General features: G+C 39.0%; 1 protein-coding gene across 6 annotated transcripts in view; it reads right to left on the reverse strand.

Annotated features, from left to right (window-relative positions):
- KANSL1L (KAT8 regulatory NSL complex subunit 1 like) overlaps positions 1-17,138 on the reverse strand; it is a 150,508-nt gene that overhangs the window by 20,539 nt on the left and 112,831 nt on the right. For all 6 annotated transcript variants that reach the window (XM_004033142.4, XM_019022456.4, XM_063695174.1 and 3 more), the window contains one exon: positions 1,970-2,135. In XM_004033142.4, coding sequence (XP_004033190.4) covers positions 1,970-2,135 — 166 coding nt within the window. The remainder of the gene's footprint in view (positions 1-1,969; positions 2,136-17,138) is intronic.

Here is a 17,138-nt window from a genome sequence, read left to right on the forward strand (position 1 = left end):
AATTAAATATTCTCCTTTAAAATGCTCCTTAAACATTTCAGGATTCTGATATTTTCCAATTACCTGAACATAAATTTGTTGCATTTGTTTCTCCAAAGCAATATTATACTTATGAGGAGAGTATCACCAACTCTACCACTGTTCTTTGCGATTTGTGGGAAAACATGATCTAACAAGAAAAGGTCCTTGTTCAGTCTATGTGCCTTTCTTAATACCCGCACGTGACCTGTCAGCTTTTGTAAAAATATTTCATTGCTTTGAAACATTACCTTTCAGTTGTTTTAAACTAGAATGCGAGTACCTTGAGGGATTTATTTGTATTTATACTCCTAGCATTTATTTAGTACTTACATATAGTAGGTATTGAGATTTTTATTGAATGTAAGAAGGAATGGATATCATGAAATAGTCGATAAACAATCTAATCTCATTTATTAGAGGGGGCATAAGAGTCTTAGGATAAAGAGTATTTATACCAGCTCTCAGGGTTATGTCATCAGAGAAATATATTTGCTAATAAGAAAACAGGCAGTAAAGTAATGGTGAGTAGTTTGGTTCTGGAGAATGACTACCTCAAATTCTGGCTCATCATTTATTAGCCGAGTAATCTTGGATGAGTAGTATCACGAAGCTTAGTTTTCTCATATGTAAGATGAACAGAACAAAGATATCTATTCTCATGGAGTTGTGGGAATTAAACAAGAAAATGTAATATGCTTAATATATACAAGGCTCAGTATATGCTAAGACTAAATGTTAGCTACATTATTATTGTTATATGGATTATTATTTTGTCATATTATTAAGGTTTCCTCAAATATAGAATAAAATAGTTCTTGTTAAAAACTTAAATCAAGGTAATGGTGTAGCTAAGAAACCACTCTACTACTGATAAAAACTAAATTGAGATTCAGGGCAGGGAGACAGGTTCAAAACATAGTGCTTTACAAATAAATCAGTCCCTTGATTTTGAGAATTTAAAAGACCATCAGAACCATAAGCGGAAAATGGAACAAAAGCTAAGTTGAGATATCCCCCAGTAAAGAAGAACCGGAGATAACCAATGCGAGGGATGTTTTCTTTCTCCCCTAAATATTTACTTTAGTTCCAATATAGACAAGAGTGTAAAGGTTCCACAAAAATCAAGAACCGAAAATTTAAAACCACCTAGAGTAATCCTAGCATTTTTGGGAGGTTGAGGTGGGAGGATCACTTGAGGCTAGAAGTTCAAGACCAGCCTGGGAAATATAGTGAGACCCCATCTCTACAAAAAAATTTAAAAATTAGCTGGGTGTGGTGTCATGCACCCAAGTAGTTCCAGCTACTTGGGAGGCTGAGGTGGGAGGATTACTTGAGCCCAGGAGGTCAAGGCTGCAGTGAGCTATGTTCACGCCACTATACTCCAGCCTGTGCAACAGTGCAAGACCCTGTCTCAAAACAAAACAAAACACTTTAGAGATGTAAGGATGTATAAGCCTCATTTACTCAGTTATAAAGTACAGATACTCTTGAGGTTGACTATACTTATAGGTACGCAGTTTTCTTCCCTCTGCATTGAGAAATTCAATGCAGATTATAAATGGAGAAATATTTTATGACAGGGAACCTCCATGTATAACAGCACATTAGAAAAAGAACACTGAATTACCGTTACTCAGAAACATTTCAACAGCACAGCCATATTACCAATAAAATGCTCAAAATTTAACAAGATAAAAACCTAGTAATTTCCCAAAGTAAATCAAGTTGGTTTAGAAGGAATTAAAGAATCAACTTACACAGATAGAACATTAACCGTGCATGTGACTAGATTAATTCCTCTACAACAAATTTAATTGTCAAGGCATTGCTTAGTTCTAATATCTACTGAAAAAAAATTGATAAGATTTTATTAGATTCTCTGTATTTAGAGGATTAGATTTCAGTACAGAAAATATCGTTACTTAGAAATTGTTACAAGGAGGCTTACCTGATGGCAATGATAGAACAGAATGGAAAGAGGAATCTAACTCTGATACATGTTCTCTTAATAGGTAAGACTCCGAATTGTGTTCATAGCTACTCCAAGTTGAAGCTGATTGCAGGCAAGGCATTTGTGTAGTGTTTAAAAATGTTGTTTCTTTTGAAGGCAAAGTCTGCAAGGAAAAACCGTATTAGAATATCACAGCCAAAGCATCCATAAATGGCATATCTCTACATTTATTTAGGTTATCTTTAAATAAAATTTTCCAGTTTTACAAAAGTTTTACAAATATTTTGCTAGATGTTTTCCCAATTAACTTTAATATTTATTAATTCAATCATAAAAGGGATGTAAAAATATAATTAACTTTTATATATTGAATGTATTCTACAACTTTGCTATAAACTTTATTTTTCTAATAATATATAGCTTCTTCTAGTCTTTGATTATCTAAACATACTAGCTGGGAATGATAACTGTAATTTTTTTCTTTCAATCCTACTAGTTTTTTTTTTTAGGGAGTTCCAACCATGCTGGATGGGTTCACCAATTCAATAATGAATAAAAATGATCAAAGGAGACATTTGTGTTTTGTTCCTGATTGTAATGGGAATGCTTTTAATTTATCAGAATAAGAATGATATGGATTGCAGGGTTTGTTTTTTTTTGGGGGGGGTATGGCTCTTTATCAGAATATATTCCTAGCTTGCCAAAAGAACTTGAAAAAAATATATTAATGTTGAATTTAATCATATGCTTTTTTGAACGTAATAAAATGATTACATGACTTTTCTTCTGTACTCTATTATAAAGTGAAAAATTGCATTAACAGATTTTATTTTTTATTTTATTTTTTTGAGACAGTCTCACTCTGTTGCTCAGACTAGAGTGCAGTGGCAGGATCTCGGCTCACTGCAACTTCTGCCTCCCGGGTTCAAGCGATTCTCCTGCCTCAGCCTCCTGAGTAACTGGGATTACAGGCACGTGCCACTGCGCCCAGCTACTTTTTGTATTTTTAGTGGAGACAGGGCTTCACCAGTTGGCCAGGCTGGTCTCAAACTCCTGACCTCAAGTGATTCAGCCTGCCTCCATCTCCCAAAGTGCTGGGATTACAGGCGTGAGTCACTGCACCCGGCCGCATTAACCGATTTTTAACATGTCAAACCAAGCTAAGGTTATTCTTGAAGAATCCTGCTAGGAGTTTATCAAGTTTATTAACCTCTTCAAGGAGCCAGTAACAGGACTTGTTCACTTTCTATATTGTGTGCATGTTTTATTTTCATTGATTCCTACTTTGCTTTAAGATTAATCAAATATTTTCTTAAATTTTTCCCATCTCTTAATTTTAATTTATTCATTCTTTTACTTTCTTTTAGTGGTTTCCATAGAGATTACAATGTGCATCCTTAGCCAGCTGGCTTTTACAGTATAATACAAATTATTCCTTTTACCATTTCCCTGGAAATACTAGGACATTAGAACTCCATTTACTCTCCTGTTTTTGCATTACCATTGTTAGGCATTTTAATTCTATATATATTTATGACCTCACAGTATATTGGTATTATTGTTTGTATCATCAGCATTCATGAATACCACCCATATATTTATCTCGTCTCATTGCTCATAGCTGTTTCCTACAGTTCCCTACTTCCATGTGGGATCATATTACTTCTCCCTTTGCTACTATCATAGTGTAGGTTTGCTTTCTCTGAATTCTCTCAGTTTTTACTTGTCTGAAACATTTGCATCTTACCATTTTTAAAGATATTTTTATGAATACAGAATTCTGGGTTGGCTTTTTTTTTTCAGTACTTTAAGGATACTTTCATTCTTCTGGTTCTCATTATTTCTGGTGATTAGTTAGCTCTAGGTTTTATTACTGCCCCCACTTGAAAGCAATGTGCCTTTTTTGCTCTGGCTGCTTTTAATATTTTCTCTGTGTCTTTACTTTTTTAGCAGGCTTACCATAAGATTCTGTCTTGGTCCATTCAGACTGCTATAACAAAATACCATAGACTAGGTAAATAATAGAAATTTACTTCTCACAGTTCTGGGGACTAAAAAGTACTAGATCAAAGTGCTGGCAGATTTAGTGTCTGACAAAGGTCTACTTTCTCACTGATAAGATGGCTATAACCTCAAATGATGGAAGGAAGAGCTTTCTGGGGTTCCTTTTATAAGGGCACTAATTCCATTAATGACCTCATGACCTAATAACTTCCCAAAGGCCCTATCCAAATAACATCACATTGGGAATTAGGTTTCTACATATGAGTTTTGGGGGAGACTCATTCAGTCTATAGCATTGCATCCAAGCCCCCCAAAATACATGTCCTTCTCACATGCAAAATATTTCATTCCATCCCAGCAGCCCAAAAATCTTAACTCATTCCAGCATCAACTAAAAAATTCCAAAGTCCAAAATCTCATCTAAATATCATCTAAATCAGATATGGGTGAGACTCAAGGTGTACAATTCATCCTGAGGCTGTGAACCTCTAAAACCAACATGTTACGTGCTTCCAAAATACTATGGTGGGAGAGGCATAGGATAGATATTCCTATTCCAAAATAAAGGAATAGGAAAGAAGAAAGAAATGACAGGTTTTGAGCAAACCAACCCAACACGGCAAATTCCATTAAACCTGAAGGCTCCAGAATAACCTTCTTCTGCTTGATGCTTTGCCTTCCAGACCCAGTAGGCTATGGTCCCATCTCCACAGCTATTGGCTGCAGTCCCAAGCTTGTGGCTCTTCCAGGTAGTTATTCTGCCTCTGCCATTCAAGGTGACTTGGGGTCAAGGGCCTGTGGCTCTCCTAGGCTAGAATCATGCACGAGTGGCTTTGCCACACATAGCCTAAGCCATGGCTCCCTAAGTGTTGGCAGAGACTGTGTAGACACCACCAAAATCTACCATCTGTGCTGCCTACAGGGTTGGCCATCACAGCCTAAACTATTTCAGGCCCACCAGAGCCACACTTTAGAGAAGCCAGTGGTGGGGAGCAGAACCCATAATGTAAGGTTCTATTGGGCAGTGCATGCTGAGAGGTCTCACAGGCTCAGGTGGCTCCATATTTGAAACTTCTTTGCCCGAAGGGACTTTGCACTCTGGGCCTATGCTGGGAGGGGCAGCCTCCATTATCTCTAAATTGCCTTCAGGGCCATTCTTGTATTGTCTTCTATTGTCTTGGAGAATATCTCCTGGCTTCTGTAGAGAGGGCTGATGGATACTAATCTCTTTATCAAAAGGCTCCTTGGCCATACCCTCAGTGTTTTCTCCAAAGCAGGCTTTCTCTTTCTTTACAATGTGAATAGGCTAAGACTTTTCCAAATCTTTTAAGTTCTGCTTTCTTTTTGATTAACAGTTCCTCTTGTAGTCATTTCTTCTGGCATTCTATCATAAGCAGTCAGAAGGAGGAACCAGGTTGGTCCTTCAGCAATTTTCTAAGAGATTTTTTCAGCCAAATAACCAATTTCATTGCTTGCAATTTCTACCTTCCACAAGACACTAGAACATGAATACAATTTCACCAAGCTCTTTGCCACTTTATAACAAGGATCACTTTTCCTCTAGTTTCCAATAACATGTTCCTCATTTCCATCTGAGGTTTTATCAGAATGGCTTTAATGTCTGTATTTCTACTAACACTCTGTTCAGGATTATTTAGGCATTCTCTAAATAAAACGCATTTAAAGGCATTCCTTTTAAATAATCATTTAATAGTTTTTCCCATCTAAATCCAGTATCAGAATCACTTGAGTATCTGTCTCTATTGTCTGTTTTTCCTCTTGAATTTTGGTCATGTAGTCCTTTTCACCATGCTTACTAATCTTTGATTCAATGACAGATGGTATGTTTTAAAAACCACATAGGTTCCAAAGGATGTGATCTTTCTCTAGTGGGGGTTCTCTATCCCCACTACTAGCTAGATAAAATAGAGACTTCTCTCCTTAATCTGAGAGTATGAGCAGTTAAATCTGGGTTGCAGCCCTAGTATGATTCATACATATGATTTGCCCCTCAAGGTTTTCAACCAAATATTTGATTTATTTTATAGAATTATCCCCAGTCATCCAGACCTCTAATCTTAAGAGTATACTGAACAATGCCACCCTGCTTATAAGGGACTTTTGCCATTTATGTGTTAAGCATCCTGCTCTGTGCAGCCTCAGTATTCATCAAATGTTCTGAGGAAAACATTGGTCAAAAATGCTCTGAAGTGAAAACTGGCCATGTGCTTCATGCCTCCTAAAACATCACCAAAAGCATCCCCATAACTATCATTACTGGCATTTGCATCAAATTTTAAAATTCCTGCCAGAGCTTCAGGGTAATAGTGGTTGCAGAAGCCAGCTTCTGGAGACCTAAGTTAGACTTTCTCCTCTAACCTTTATTTTTATTAATTCTTTTTTCATATTTTCCATTTATTATTTCTCTCTGTGCTGTCTTTTGTGTAATTTTATTAAGCTTGATCTTTCAATGCAATTCTGTCTTTAGCTCTGTCTATACCCTTTTTAATCATATTAGCAATTTTCTGATGTATTTTCCTTAAAAAAAATTAAACTTACTTATTTTTACATTTTGTATGGATAATTCTAATATTTGAAGTTATTTTGTAGGAATATGTGTGTGTATATATATACACACACACATACACACATTTTAGAGAGATTTATTTTGTATATTCATATGCATGCATATATTAATACATACGTGTATGGTTTTGTTTTTGTTTGTTCATTTCTACTGACTCTCATGTGGCCATAATGTTGTGTGTTCTGTGATTTTTTTTTTCTTATTGGGAATTCATTTTTGTTGAAACTTTGTTCATGGGACATTTGGAAGCTTCTGTTGAGAGTTTATTCCCCTAGAAAGGATGTCTATTTGTCTGAGCCAGCCATCTAGAACTACTGTTCTAACCTATTTTAAAACCCAATTCTTATCTTCAAAACAAAAACAAAAACACTTGAGTAGCATGATTTCAAACTTCAAAAATAAAAGAGGCGTGACTTATTATAAATTCTATGCAGGCACTCTATTTTCCCTTTCCAACCACAGCCCAAGGCTAAGAAAGGCAAGTTCTCTGCATCTCTGTACAGTAGATCTGAGTTCTAGTTCACCCATTCACAAAGTCTATAGCCGGCCATTGGAGACTCTTGGCTTTATGAAGGATTTCTAAAATGACTCCTCACATCTTCCAGGTTTTTGCCTCTAGTCACTCTCAGGAATATAAAATAAAAACTTCTATGGAGTTTAATTGGAAAATATTCATAAGAAAGCTTCAGAATTCAATGGGTCACTTCTTTCTCTGGATTCTTAGTATGTTTCTCTTCCACCCCCCCACCCCTCCACCCACCACACTTCTCTTTCCTCTCCCTTTCTCTTATTCTGAGGATTTTTTTAACCAGATGATTTATGTATTATACAAAATATTCTTTATATTTTACATTCTATTTTGTGGTACCTGGAGGTTTTTCTATGGTAATGTTCCTACCATACCACTGGAGTCAGAAGTGCAGAATTGGACCTAGCAACTGAAAGATCACTCTGACCTTTAAAAAATTGTTTCAGGGAGGCTGAGGTGGGAGGATCACTAGAGCCCAGGAGTTTGAGTCCAAAGTGGGCAACATAGTGAGACCCTATTTTTAAAAGAAAAATTTTCTTTCAATAAAATGATTTTGTTGGCTGCCATACTATAGTAGGAAATTAGAAGCTAAAATAAGAAACTAGACATTATAGTGTTTCTCAAGGAATGCAATGTGTGACAGATGATCACAGACACTTTCAAACTTGTTGTGAGAAAAGATATTAAGTAATAGCTACACTTGGAGTTGCTATTAAAAAATCAGTTTTGATAGTAGAAAAGGCATTTTCATTTCTGCCCATGAAGGAGAACAGCTATAGGACTGATGTCAAACAACTGTTTTCAGAACTTGGACAATAGGCAGCACATGAGTGTTATCTCTGGGAAATGAACAACAAATGAGGTGATCCTCTAAATCTACCAGTTTGTTGCATGGTGGTATATTCCAGACTTTGGCACAAAGAAGGTGGCTCAAGTAGGGAGCAGCAGTCTAGCTGACTGGCAGAGACAGATGTTTGAGTTGGGGAAGGACGAGGCAGCTGTCATTTGCAGAACAGAGTGCCAGAAAAGAAGTTAAGCCTAGAAAGGCTCCAGAAATCCTCACAGGGTGTCTTTCAATCTTTTGCTAAATAATAATCTATGTATGCATAGAGTGAAACAACACCAGGCAAATTTAAGAACAATTAATTCCAGGGGGCAGAAAAAAGGCATAAGAAAAGAACAAAAAACATGGGAAAAATAAAAAACAAATGGCAAGATGGTCAATTTAAACCTAACCCTATCAAAATTACATCAAGTATAAATGGTCTAAGCACTTCTAATTAAAAGGCGGAAACTTCAGATTGGATAAAAAAGCCACACCCAAATATATAACATCCACAAGAAAACCACTTTAAATATAAAGTAATAGGTAAAAGCAGAAGTATAGAACAGACATACCACTCAAGCGCTAGCCATTAGATTGCTGAAGCAGCTGTATAAATATAGTAGTCTCCCTTATCTGCAGGGGATACAGTGGATGCCTAAAACTTTGAAGAGTGGCAGGTGCGTGGTTCACACCTATAATCCCAGCATTTTGAGAGGCCATGGCAGGGGGATAGCTTGAGCCCAAGGAGTTCAAGACCAGCCTGGGGCAACATAGTGAGACCATCTCTACAGAAAAAAAAAAAAAAAAAAAAAAATTAGCTGGGCACAGTGGCACACACCTATATTCCCAGGTACTTGGGAGGCAGAGGTGCAGGATCACTTGAGCCCAGGAGGTTGAGGCTGCAGAGAACTGTGATTGTACCACACTCCACTCCAGGGCTCAAGTGATCCTCCCACCTCAGCCTCCCGAGTAGCTGGGACTATAGGTGCACACCACCACACCCAGCTAATTTTTGTATTTTTTTGTAGAGACAGGGTTTCCCCATGTTTCCCAGGCTGGTCTCGAACTCCTGCGAGCAGCCCAAAGTGCTGGGATTACAAGAATGAGCCACCATATCCAGCCCATACACTCTTTTCAAGTGTGCATGGAATGTACATGATGAACATTCCATGGCAGGAGGATCACTTGAGCCTTTAACATATCTTAATATTTAAATCTACATAAATACTATTGCTATGGAGAACTCATTCTGGGCCCATTTGTTTATACTTGAGCTAGTTCCCACATACTTTATAACTGTTAAGTCAGTATCTGGTAGTCCTGTCTACCCTCCTCCCCTTCTCTTCATGGACCTTTATTTGTCCATATTCACTTTTGAATGTTAAGTTTCCAAAATAGACAGCTGGTATTTTGACTAAGATTACCTTAAATTCAGGAAACTGAATGTCTCCCACTTTTAAGTCTTTATATCTTATATAAAAGTTTTAAATTTGTTTCCATAGTAGTCATATATATATAGTCAATTCTCAGAAAATTGACAGTATGCTTTTGGGAATGTACCTTGTTTTTTTAATATATTTTTAATTGGTTATTACTAATGTGGAAAAATAGTATTAGTTCTAATAATTTATTGATTCTGTTGGATTTTCTATGAAATTACTTCATGTGAAAATAATGACAGTTTTATTTCACCCTTACAATCAAAAAAATTTTCCTTCAGAACTTTGGAGACATTATTCTATTTTCATCTGGAGTCATTAATGAGAATTTCAATGGCAGTTTCATTCTTACCCATTATAGGTCATAGTTTGCTTTTGTTAGCTGTTTTCCCTTCGAAGCTTTAACATCTTATCTTCTAGATATTCAGAAATTTCATGAGAATCTGTTTAGGAGTGGGCTGTTTATTTAATTCACAATGCTCAAAAGTTTGTGGGCCTTATCAAACTGAAGACATCATGTCTTCTCTTTGGCTGTGGAAATAGTCATGTATAATTTATCTTTGTGTTCTGGAAGATTTATTTGACTCTATTTTCTAGTTCTTATACTAAAAAATTTTAATTCTAGCTATTTTATTTTAAATTTCTTTCTTTCTTCTTTCCTTTTTTTGAGACAAGGTATTGCTCTGTCACCCACGGTGGAGAGTGGTGGCACGATCTATCAAGACTCACTGCAGCCTCTACTGCCTGGCTCAAGCAATCCTCCCACCTTATCCTCTAGAGTAGCTGGGACTAGAGGTGGATACCACCATACCTGGATCATTTTTAAATTTTCTGTAGAGACAGTATCTCACTATGTTGCCTAGGCTGGTTTTAACTCCTGGGCTTAAGAGATCCTCCTACTTCAGCCTCCCAAAGTGCTGGGGTTACAGGCCTAAGCCACCACACTAGGCCTTATTTTAAATTTCTAAAGGCACTTTTTGTTTGTTTGTTTGTTTCATGATTGTTTCTTTAGTACAACAGGCTGCCCTGGAAGTTACTGTCTGTTCTTTGAATTATTAATTTCTACCAAGGTCAGCTATATTCTCCTTCTTGCTGATGGCTTTTCCTTAATATGTTTAATGACTCAGAAATACTGGAAATGCTTTAACTCTAAATCTCTGTGTGGTTTGTTCCCTCCTCACTTCAACCAAGTCTCTAATCAAAGGTCAGTTATTCCAGAAAGGACTTCTGACTCTCCTATCTAAAATAAACTCCTTTTTCCTAGAATTTTCTATCTCCTTACTTTAGTTCTATTTTTTTCCCCAAAGCACAGCATTAGTTAACATTTACACTTTTTCTCTCAATTAAATATAAGCTCTATGAAGGTAGGAACCCTTTCTGTCATGTTCACCACAGTATCTCCAATGCCTAGGCACTGTGTGGCACACGGTAGGTACTTAATATTTCTTTACTAGAAGATAGGAGGAGGGAAGGAAGAAAAGAAAGAAGGAAAGACATAATAAGTAGGTTATTCTAAATAGTTGTATATGCCTCTGCTATTGTACATGAGGCTCTATTTCCTCAATAGGAGTCCTTCCTAAATGGAAAGACAATAAATTTTGCATACATTGGCTTTGCACATATGAACTGGACTTGTCAACTTGGCAGGCTTAACCTGGTGGAATTCTGCATCTCTCAAGTCTCATTCATGTTAAGCAGATGCTAACCTTATGCTCATCAATATGAAAGGGAAGCATGAATGACAGCATACTAAGAACTATAGCCATTTAAATGCAATGTGTATAATGCTTTTATCAGGTAACTTCAAGTTTATTTAAAGGCCTGAAGGGAAGATAATGGTCCATTTTTTTTGGTCATAGGTGAAGTATCATTTGGATTACAATGGACTGTTTTGTCCTTTCAAACTTCTCCTGAACAAGTAATATTGGGCAATAAAATAATCTCTAGTGAAAACAAACAGGCCAGATGTGGTGGCTCATGCCTGTAATCCCAACACTTTGGGAGGCCAAGGTGGCCAGATCATTTGAGATCAGGAGTTTGAGACCAGCCTGGCCAACATGGTGAGACCTTGTCTCTACTAAAAATACAAAAATAAGCTAGACATTGTGGCAGGCACCCGTAATCTCAGCTACTTGAGGGGCTGAGGCAGGAGAATTGCTTGAACCTGGGAGGCGAAGGCTACAGTGAGCTGAGATCACACCACTGTACTCCAGCATGGGAAACAAACCGAGATTCATGTCAACACAAACAAACAGAAAAAAAATACAAGATAATTATTTTGTAACTCAAGAAAAATTTTGAATTCTGACTCAAAACCCAAAAAGTATAATGAAAAGGTTGATAAATTCAATCACATTAAAAAACAAATAACTTCTGCATAGAAAGAAAACATTAATTAAAGAGAAAAGACAAACTGTGAAAAAAAGTCATAAAAAACAAAGGGCAAATTTCCTTAATATATATGTATATATCAGAAAAAATGTAATAAAATATAATTTTCCTAATATAGATAAAGAGCTCCTACAAATCAATATGAAAAAGGCAACAAATCCTCAACAGAAAATTGGGCAAAGGATATAATCAGTCAGTTTACAGAAAGAAAATATAATGGCTCTTAAACATATGCAAAGATGGTCCAGATCTAACTCATATTAAAATAAATGTAAATTGAAACTAGACGGCCAGGCATGGTGGCTCACACCTGTAATCCCAGCACTTTGGGAGGCTGAGGCCAGTGGATCACAAGGTCAGGAGATTGAGACCATCCTGGCTAACATGGTGAAACCCCATCTCTAATTAAAAAAAAAAAAATACAAAAAATTAGCTGGGTGTGGTGGCGGGTGCCTGTAGTCCCAGCTACTTGGGAGGCTGAGGCAAGAAAATGGCGTGAACTCAGGAGGCAGAGCTTGCAGTGAACCAAGATCACACCACTGTACTCCAGCCTGGGTGACAGAGCGAGACTCCATCTCAAAAAAAAAAAAAAAAAAATGGTAACTAGACTATAACACCATTTTTTACCTATTGTATTGGCAAAAAAGCCCAAAATTTTAATAATTTACTGTGTTATAAAGATGTTGGCAAACAGGCAGCCTCATGCATTGCTCGTGGGAATGTAATTTGGTTCAATTATATTGAGGGCAATTTGGCAAAAAAAATTAAAATTTATAAATGTACAAACTCTTTGTCCCAGCAATTCAACTTCTGGGATTCTAAGAGATATACTCACAAACATGTGGACTGAACTTCCTCAACATGATAAAGGGCATGAAAAACTCACAGTTTATATCATACTCAGTGATGAAGACTAAAAGCTCTCCAAGATCTGGTACTGATATTCAACATTGCACTAGAAGTTCTAGCCACAGCAATTAGGCAAGAAAAAGAAATAAAAAGGGAAGACGGAAGGGTAGGAAAGGGAAAAAGGAGGGGAAAGGAAGGGAAGGGGGAAAGGAAAGACAAAAAGGAGAAAGAAAAAGAAGAAAGAAAATACTATTTGTAGACAACATGTTCCTAGATATAGAAAACCCCAAAGAACAAAGTTACTACAGCTATTAAATGAATTCAGAAAAATTGCAGAGTACAAAATCAGTAGTACATAAAAATCAGTTGTGTTTCTATGTATCAGTGATATGGTTTGGCTGTGTCCCCACCCAAATCTCATCTTGAATTGTAGTTCCCATAATCCCCACATGTCATGGGAGGGACCCAGTGGGAGGTAATTGAATCATAGGGGTAGTTACCCCCATGCTGCTGTTCTTGTGAATTCTCATGAGATGGTTTTATAAGGGGCTTTTTCCCCTTTGCTTGGTATTTCTTCTTGCCGCCACGTGAAGAAGTACATGTTTGCTTCCCCTTCTTCCATGATTGTAAGTTTCCTGAAGCCTCCCCAGCCATGCTGAACTGTGAGTCAAACCTCTTTCCTTTATAAAAGACCCAGTCTTGGATATGTCCTTACAGCAGTGTGAGAACGGACTAACACAGTAAATTGGTACTGCAAAGAGTGAGGTGCTGCTATCAGGATACCGGAAAAGTGGAAGTGACTTTGGAACTGGGTAACAGGAAGAGACTGAAGCAGTTTAGAGGGCCCAGAAGAGAACAGAAAAATATGGGTAAGTTTGGAACTTCCTAGAGGCTTGGAGGCTCACAAGACAGGTAGATGTGGGAAAGTTTGGAACTTCCCAGAGAATTGCTGAATGGCTTTCATGAAAATGCTGATAGAGATATGGACAATGAAGTCCAGGCTGAGGTGATCTCAGATGGAGATGAGGAACTTGTTGAGAACTGGAATAAAGGTGATTCTTGCCCTGTTAGAAAAGAGACTGGCAACATTTTAGCCCTGGCCAAGAGATCTGTGGAACTTTGAACTTGAGAAAGATGATCTAGAGTATCTGGTGGAAGAAATTTCTAAGTGGCAAAGCATTCAAGAGGAAGCAGAGCATAAAAGTTTGGAAAATTTGCAGCCTGACAATGCAGTAGAAAAGAAAAACCCATTTACCAGAGAGAAATTCAAGCCTGCTGCAGAAATCTGCATAAGTAACAAGGAGCAGAATGTTAATCACCAAGACAATGGGGAAAATGTTTCCACCTCATGTCAGCAACATTCATGGCAGCCCCTCCCATCACAGGCCTGGAAACTTAGGAGGAAAAATGGTTTCGTGGGCTGCGCCCAGGGCACCCCAGTGCAGCCTTGGGGTGTTATTCAACACCCCAAGTACTGGGGTGTGGGGTGTGCTGCCTGCATCCCAGCTGCTTCAGTTCCAGCCATGGCTAAAAGGGGCCAAGGTATAGCTCAGGCCATTACTTCAGAGGGTGCAAGCCCTAAGCCTTGGCAGCTTACGTGTGGTGTTGAGCATGTGGTGTTGAGCCTGTGTAGAAGTCAAGAACTGAGGTTTGGGAACGTTCGTCTAGCCATCGTGCACAGCCTCTCTTAGCTAATTTCTGTTCCTCCATTCTCTCCCCACTGCAAATTGCACTGTAAAAGGAACCAAATTAATCTTTCAAAAGTAATACTTTTATCATTTCACTCCTCCACACCAAAACCATCACTGATTCCCTGATGTTGTGCTAATCACTGAATCATTATCATCATCAACATCATTCACATTTGATGAGGATTTATATGCCAGGCACTGAGCTAAATATCTTTTGTTTTTTTGAGACAGAGTCTCGCTCTGTCACCCAGGCTGGAGTGCAGTGGTATGATCTCGGTTCACTGCAGCCTCTGCCTCCCTGGTTCAAGCAATTCTTGTGCCTCAGCCTCCCAAGTAGCTGGGGTTACAGGCATGCGCCACCATGTCCAGCTAATTTTTATATTTTTAGTAGAGATAGAGTTTCACCATGTTGGCCAGGCTGCTCTCGAACTCCTGACCTCAAGTGATCTGCCTGCTTTAGCCTCCCAAAGATTGGATTACAGGCATGAGCCATCGTGCCAGGCCTGAGTTAAGTATCTTTCAAATGTATTTTCTTATTTAATATCAACACACCTCTAGAAGGTAGCCTTTTTCTTCTTTTCTTCATTGCTGATTCAGCTAATGTCTTAATTTAGAGTTGTCCCTGTGTCCCAAAGCAGACGCCAAGGCAAAGATTGTTTAATATCAATGGTCACAAATTTCTTCAATCCCTGTGTGTATGCCCCTTTGCTGAAATTTCCCCTTTGCTGTAAATTCCATCCCTGTGTGTATGCCCCTATTTCTCCATCCCTTTGAATTTGGGCTGACCAAGTCACTTGCTTTGTCCTATAGAATGCAGTGGAAATTATGTTGTTTAAGATCTGGTGGGCTGGGTGTGGTATTTCACACCTGTAATCCCAGCACTTTGTGAGGCCAAGGTGGGCAGATCCCTTGAGGCCAGGAATTCCAGACCAGCCTGGCCAATATGGTGAAATCCCATCTCTACTAAAAATACAAAAATTAGGTGGGCATGGTGGCACCTGCCTGCAATCCCAGCTACTCAAGAGGCTGAAGCATGAAAATCACTTGAACCCTGGAGGCAGAGGTTGCAGTGAGCCAAGATCGTTGACACTGCACTCCAGCCTGGGAGAGAAAGTGAGAGTCTTTCTCAAAAAAACAAACAATAGGGCCGGGCGCTGTGGCTCACACCTGTAATCCCAGTACTTTGGGAGGCCGAGACAGGCAGATCATGAGGTCAGGAGATTGAGACCGTCCTGGGTAACACGGTGAAACCCTGTCTCTACTAAAAATACAAAAAATTAGCCGGGCGTGGTGGCAGGCACATGTAGTCCCAGCTACTCGGGAGGCTGAGGCAGGAAAATGGCATGAACCCGGGTGTTGTGGGAAGCCAGGAACCCTGAATGGAGGGACCGGCTGAAGCCATGGCAGAAGAACGTGGATTGTGAAGATTTCATGGACATTTATTAGTTCCCCAAATTAATACTTTTATAATTTCTTACGCCTGTCTTTACCACAATCTCCGAACATAAATTTTGAAGATTTCATGGACACTTATCACTTCCCCAATCAATACTCTTGTGATTTCCTATGCCTGTCTTTACTTTAATCTCTTAATCCCGTCATCTTCGTAAGCTGAGGAGGATGTACATCGCCTCAGGACCCTGTGATGATTGCGTTAACTACACAAATTGTTTGTAGAGCATGTGTGTTTGAACAATATGAAATCTGGGTACCTTGAAAAAAGAACAGGATGACAGCAATGTTCAGGGAACAAGAGAGATAACCTTAAACTCTGACTGCCAGTGAGCCAAGGCGGAACAGAGCCATATTTCTCTTCTTTCAAAAGCAAATGGGAGAAATATCGCTGAATTCTTTTTCTCAGCAAGGAACATCCCAGAGAAAGAGAATGCGTCCCTGAGGGTAGGCCTCTGAAATGGCCGCTTCAGGGGGCGGCTGACTTTTATGGTCGAAGCTGTGGGGATGAAATAAGCCCCAGTCTCCCGTAGCACTCCCAGGCTTATTAGGATGAGGAAATTCCCGCCTAATAAATTTTGGTCCGACTGGTTGTCTGCTCTCAAACCCTGTCTCCTGATAAGATGTTATCAATGACAATGTGTGCCCGAAACTTCATTAGCAATTTTAATTTCACCCCGGTCCTGTGGTCCTGTGATCTCGCCCTGCCTCCATTTGCCTTGTGCTATCTTATTACCTTGTGAAGCATGTGATCTCTGTGACCCACACCCTATTCGTACACTCCCCTCTCCTTTTGAAAATCACTAATAAAAACTTGCTGCTTTTGGCCAGGCGCAGTGGCTCATGCCTGTAATCCCAGCACTTTGGGAGGCTGAGGCAGGTGGATCACGAGGTCAGGAGATCGAGACCATCCTGGCTAACACGGTGAAACCCCGTCTCTACTAAAAATATTTTTAAAAAATTAGCCGGGCGCGGTGGCGGGCGCCTGTAGTCCCAGCTACTCGGGAGGTTGAGGCAGGAGAATGGTGTGAACCCGGGAGGCGCAATTTGCAGTGAGCTGAGATCGCGCCACTGCACTCCAGCCTGGGAGACAGAGCGAGACTCCGTCTCAAAAAAAAAAAAAAAACCTTGCTAGTTTTACGGCTCAGGGGGCATCACGGAACCTGCCAACATGTGGTATCTCCCCCGGACACCCAGCTTTAAAATTTCTCTCTTTTGTACTCTTTTCCTTTATTTTTCAGACCGGCTGACACTTAGGGAAAACAGAAAAGAATCTACATGAAATATTGGGGGTGAATTTTGCCCAATATCTGGCTGAATTTCCCCTATACCCAGAAGGTGGAGCTTGCAGTGAGCCGAGACCATGTCACTGCACTCCAGCCTGGGTGACAGAACGAG

This window comes from Gorilla gorilla, chromosome 11, assembly GCF_029281585.2.
Source record: "Gorilla gorilla gorilla isolate KB3781 chromosome 11, NHGRI_mGorGor1-v2.1_pri, whole genome shotgun sequence".
Lineage (NCBI taxonomy): Eukaryota > Metazoa > Chordata > Mammalia > Primates > Hominidae > Gorilla > Gorilla gorilla.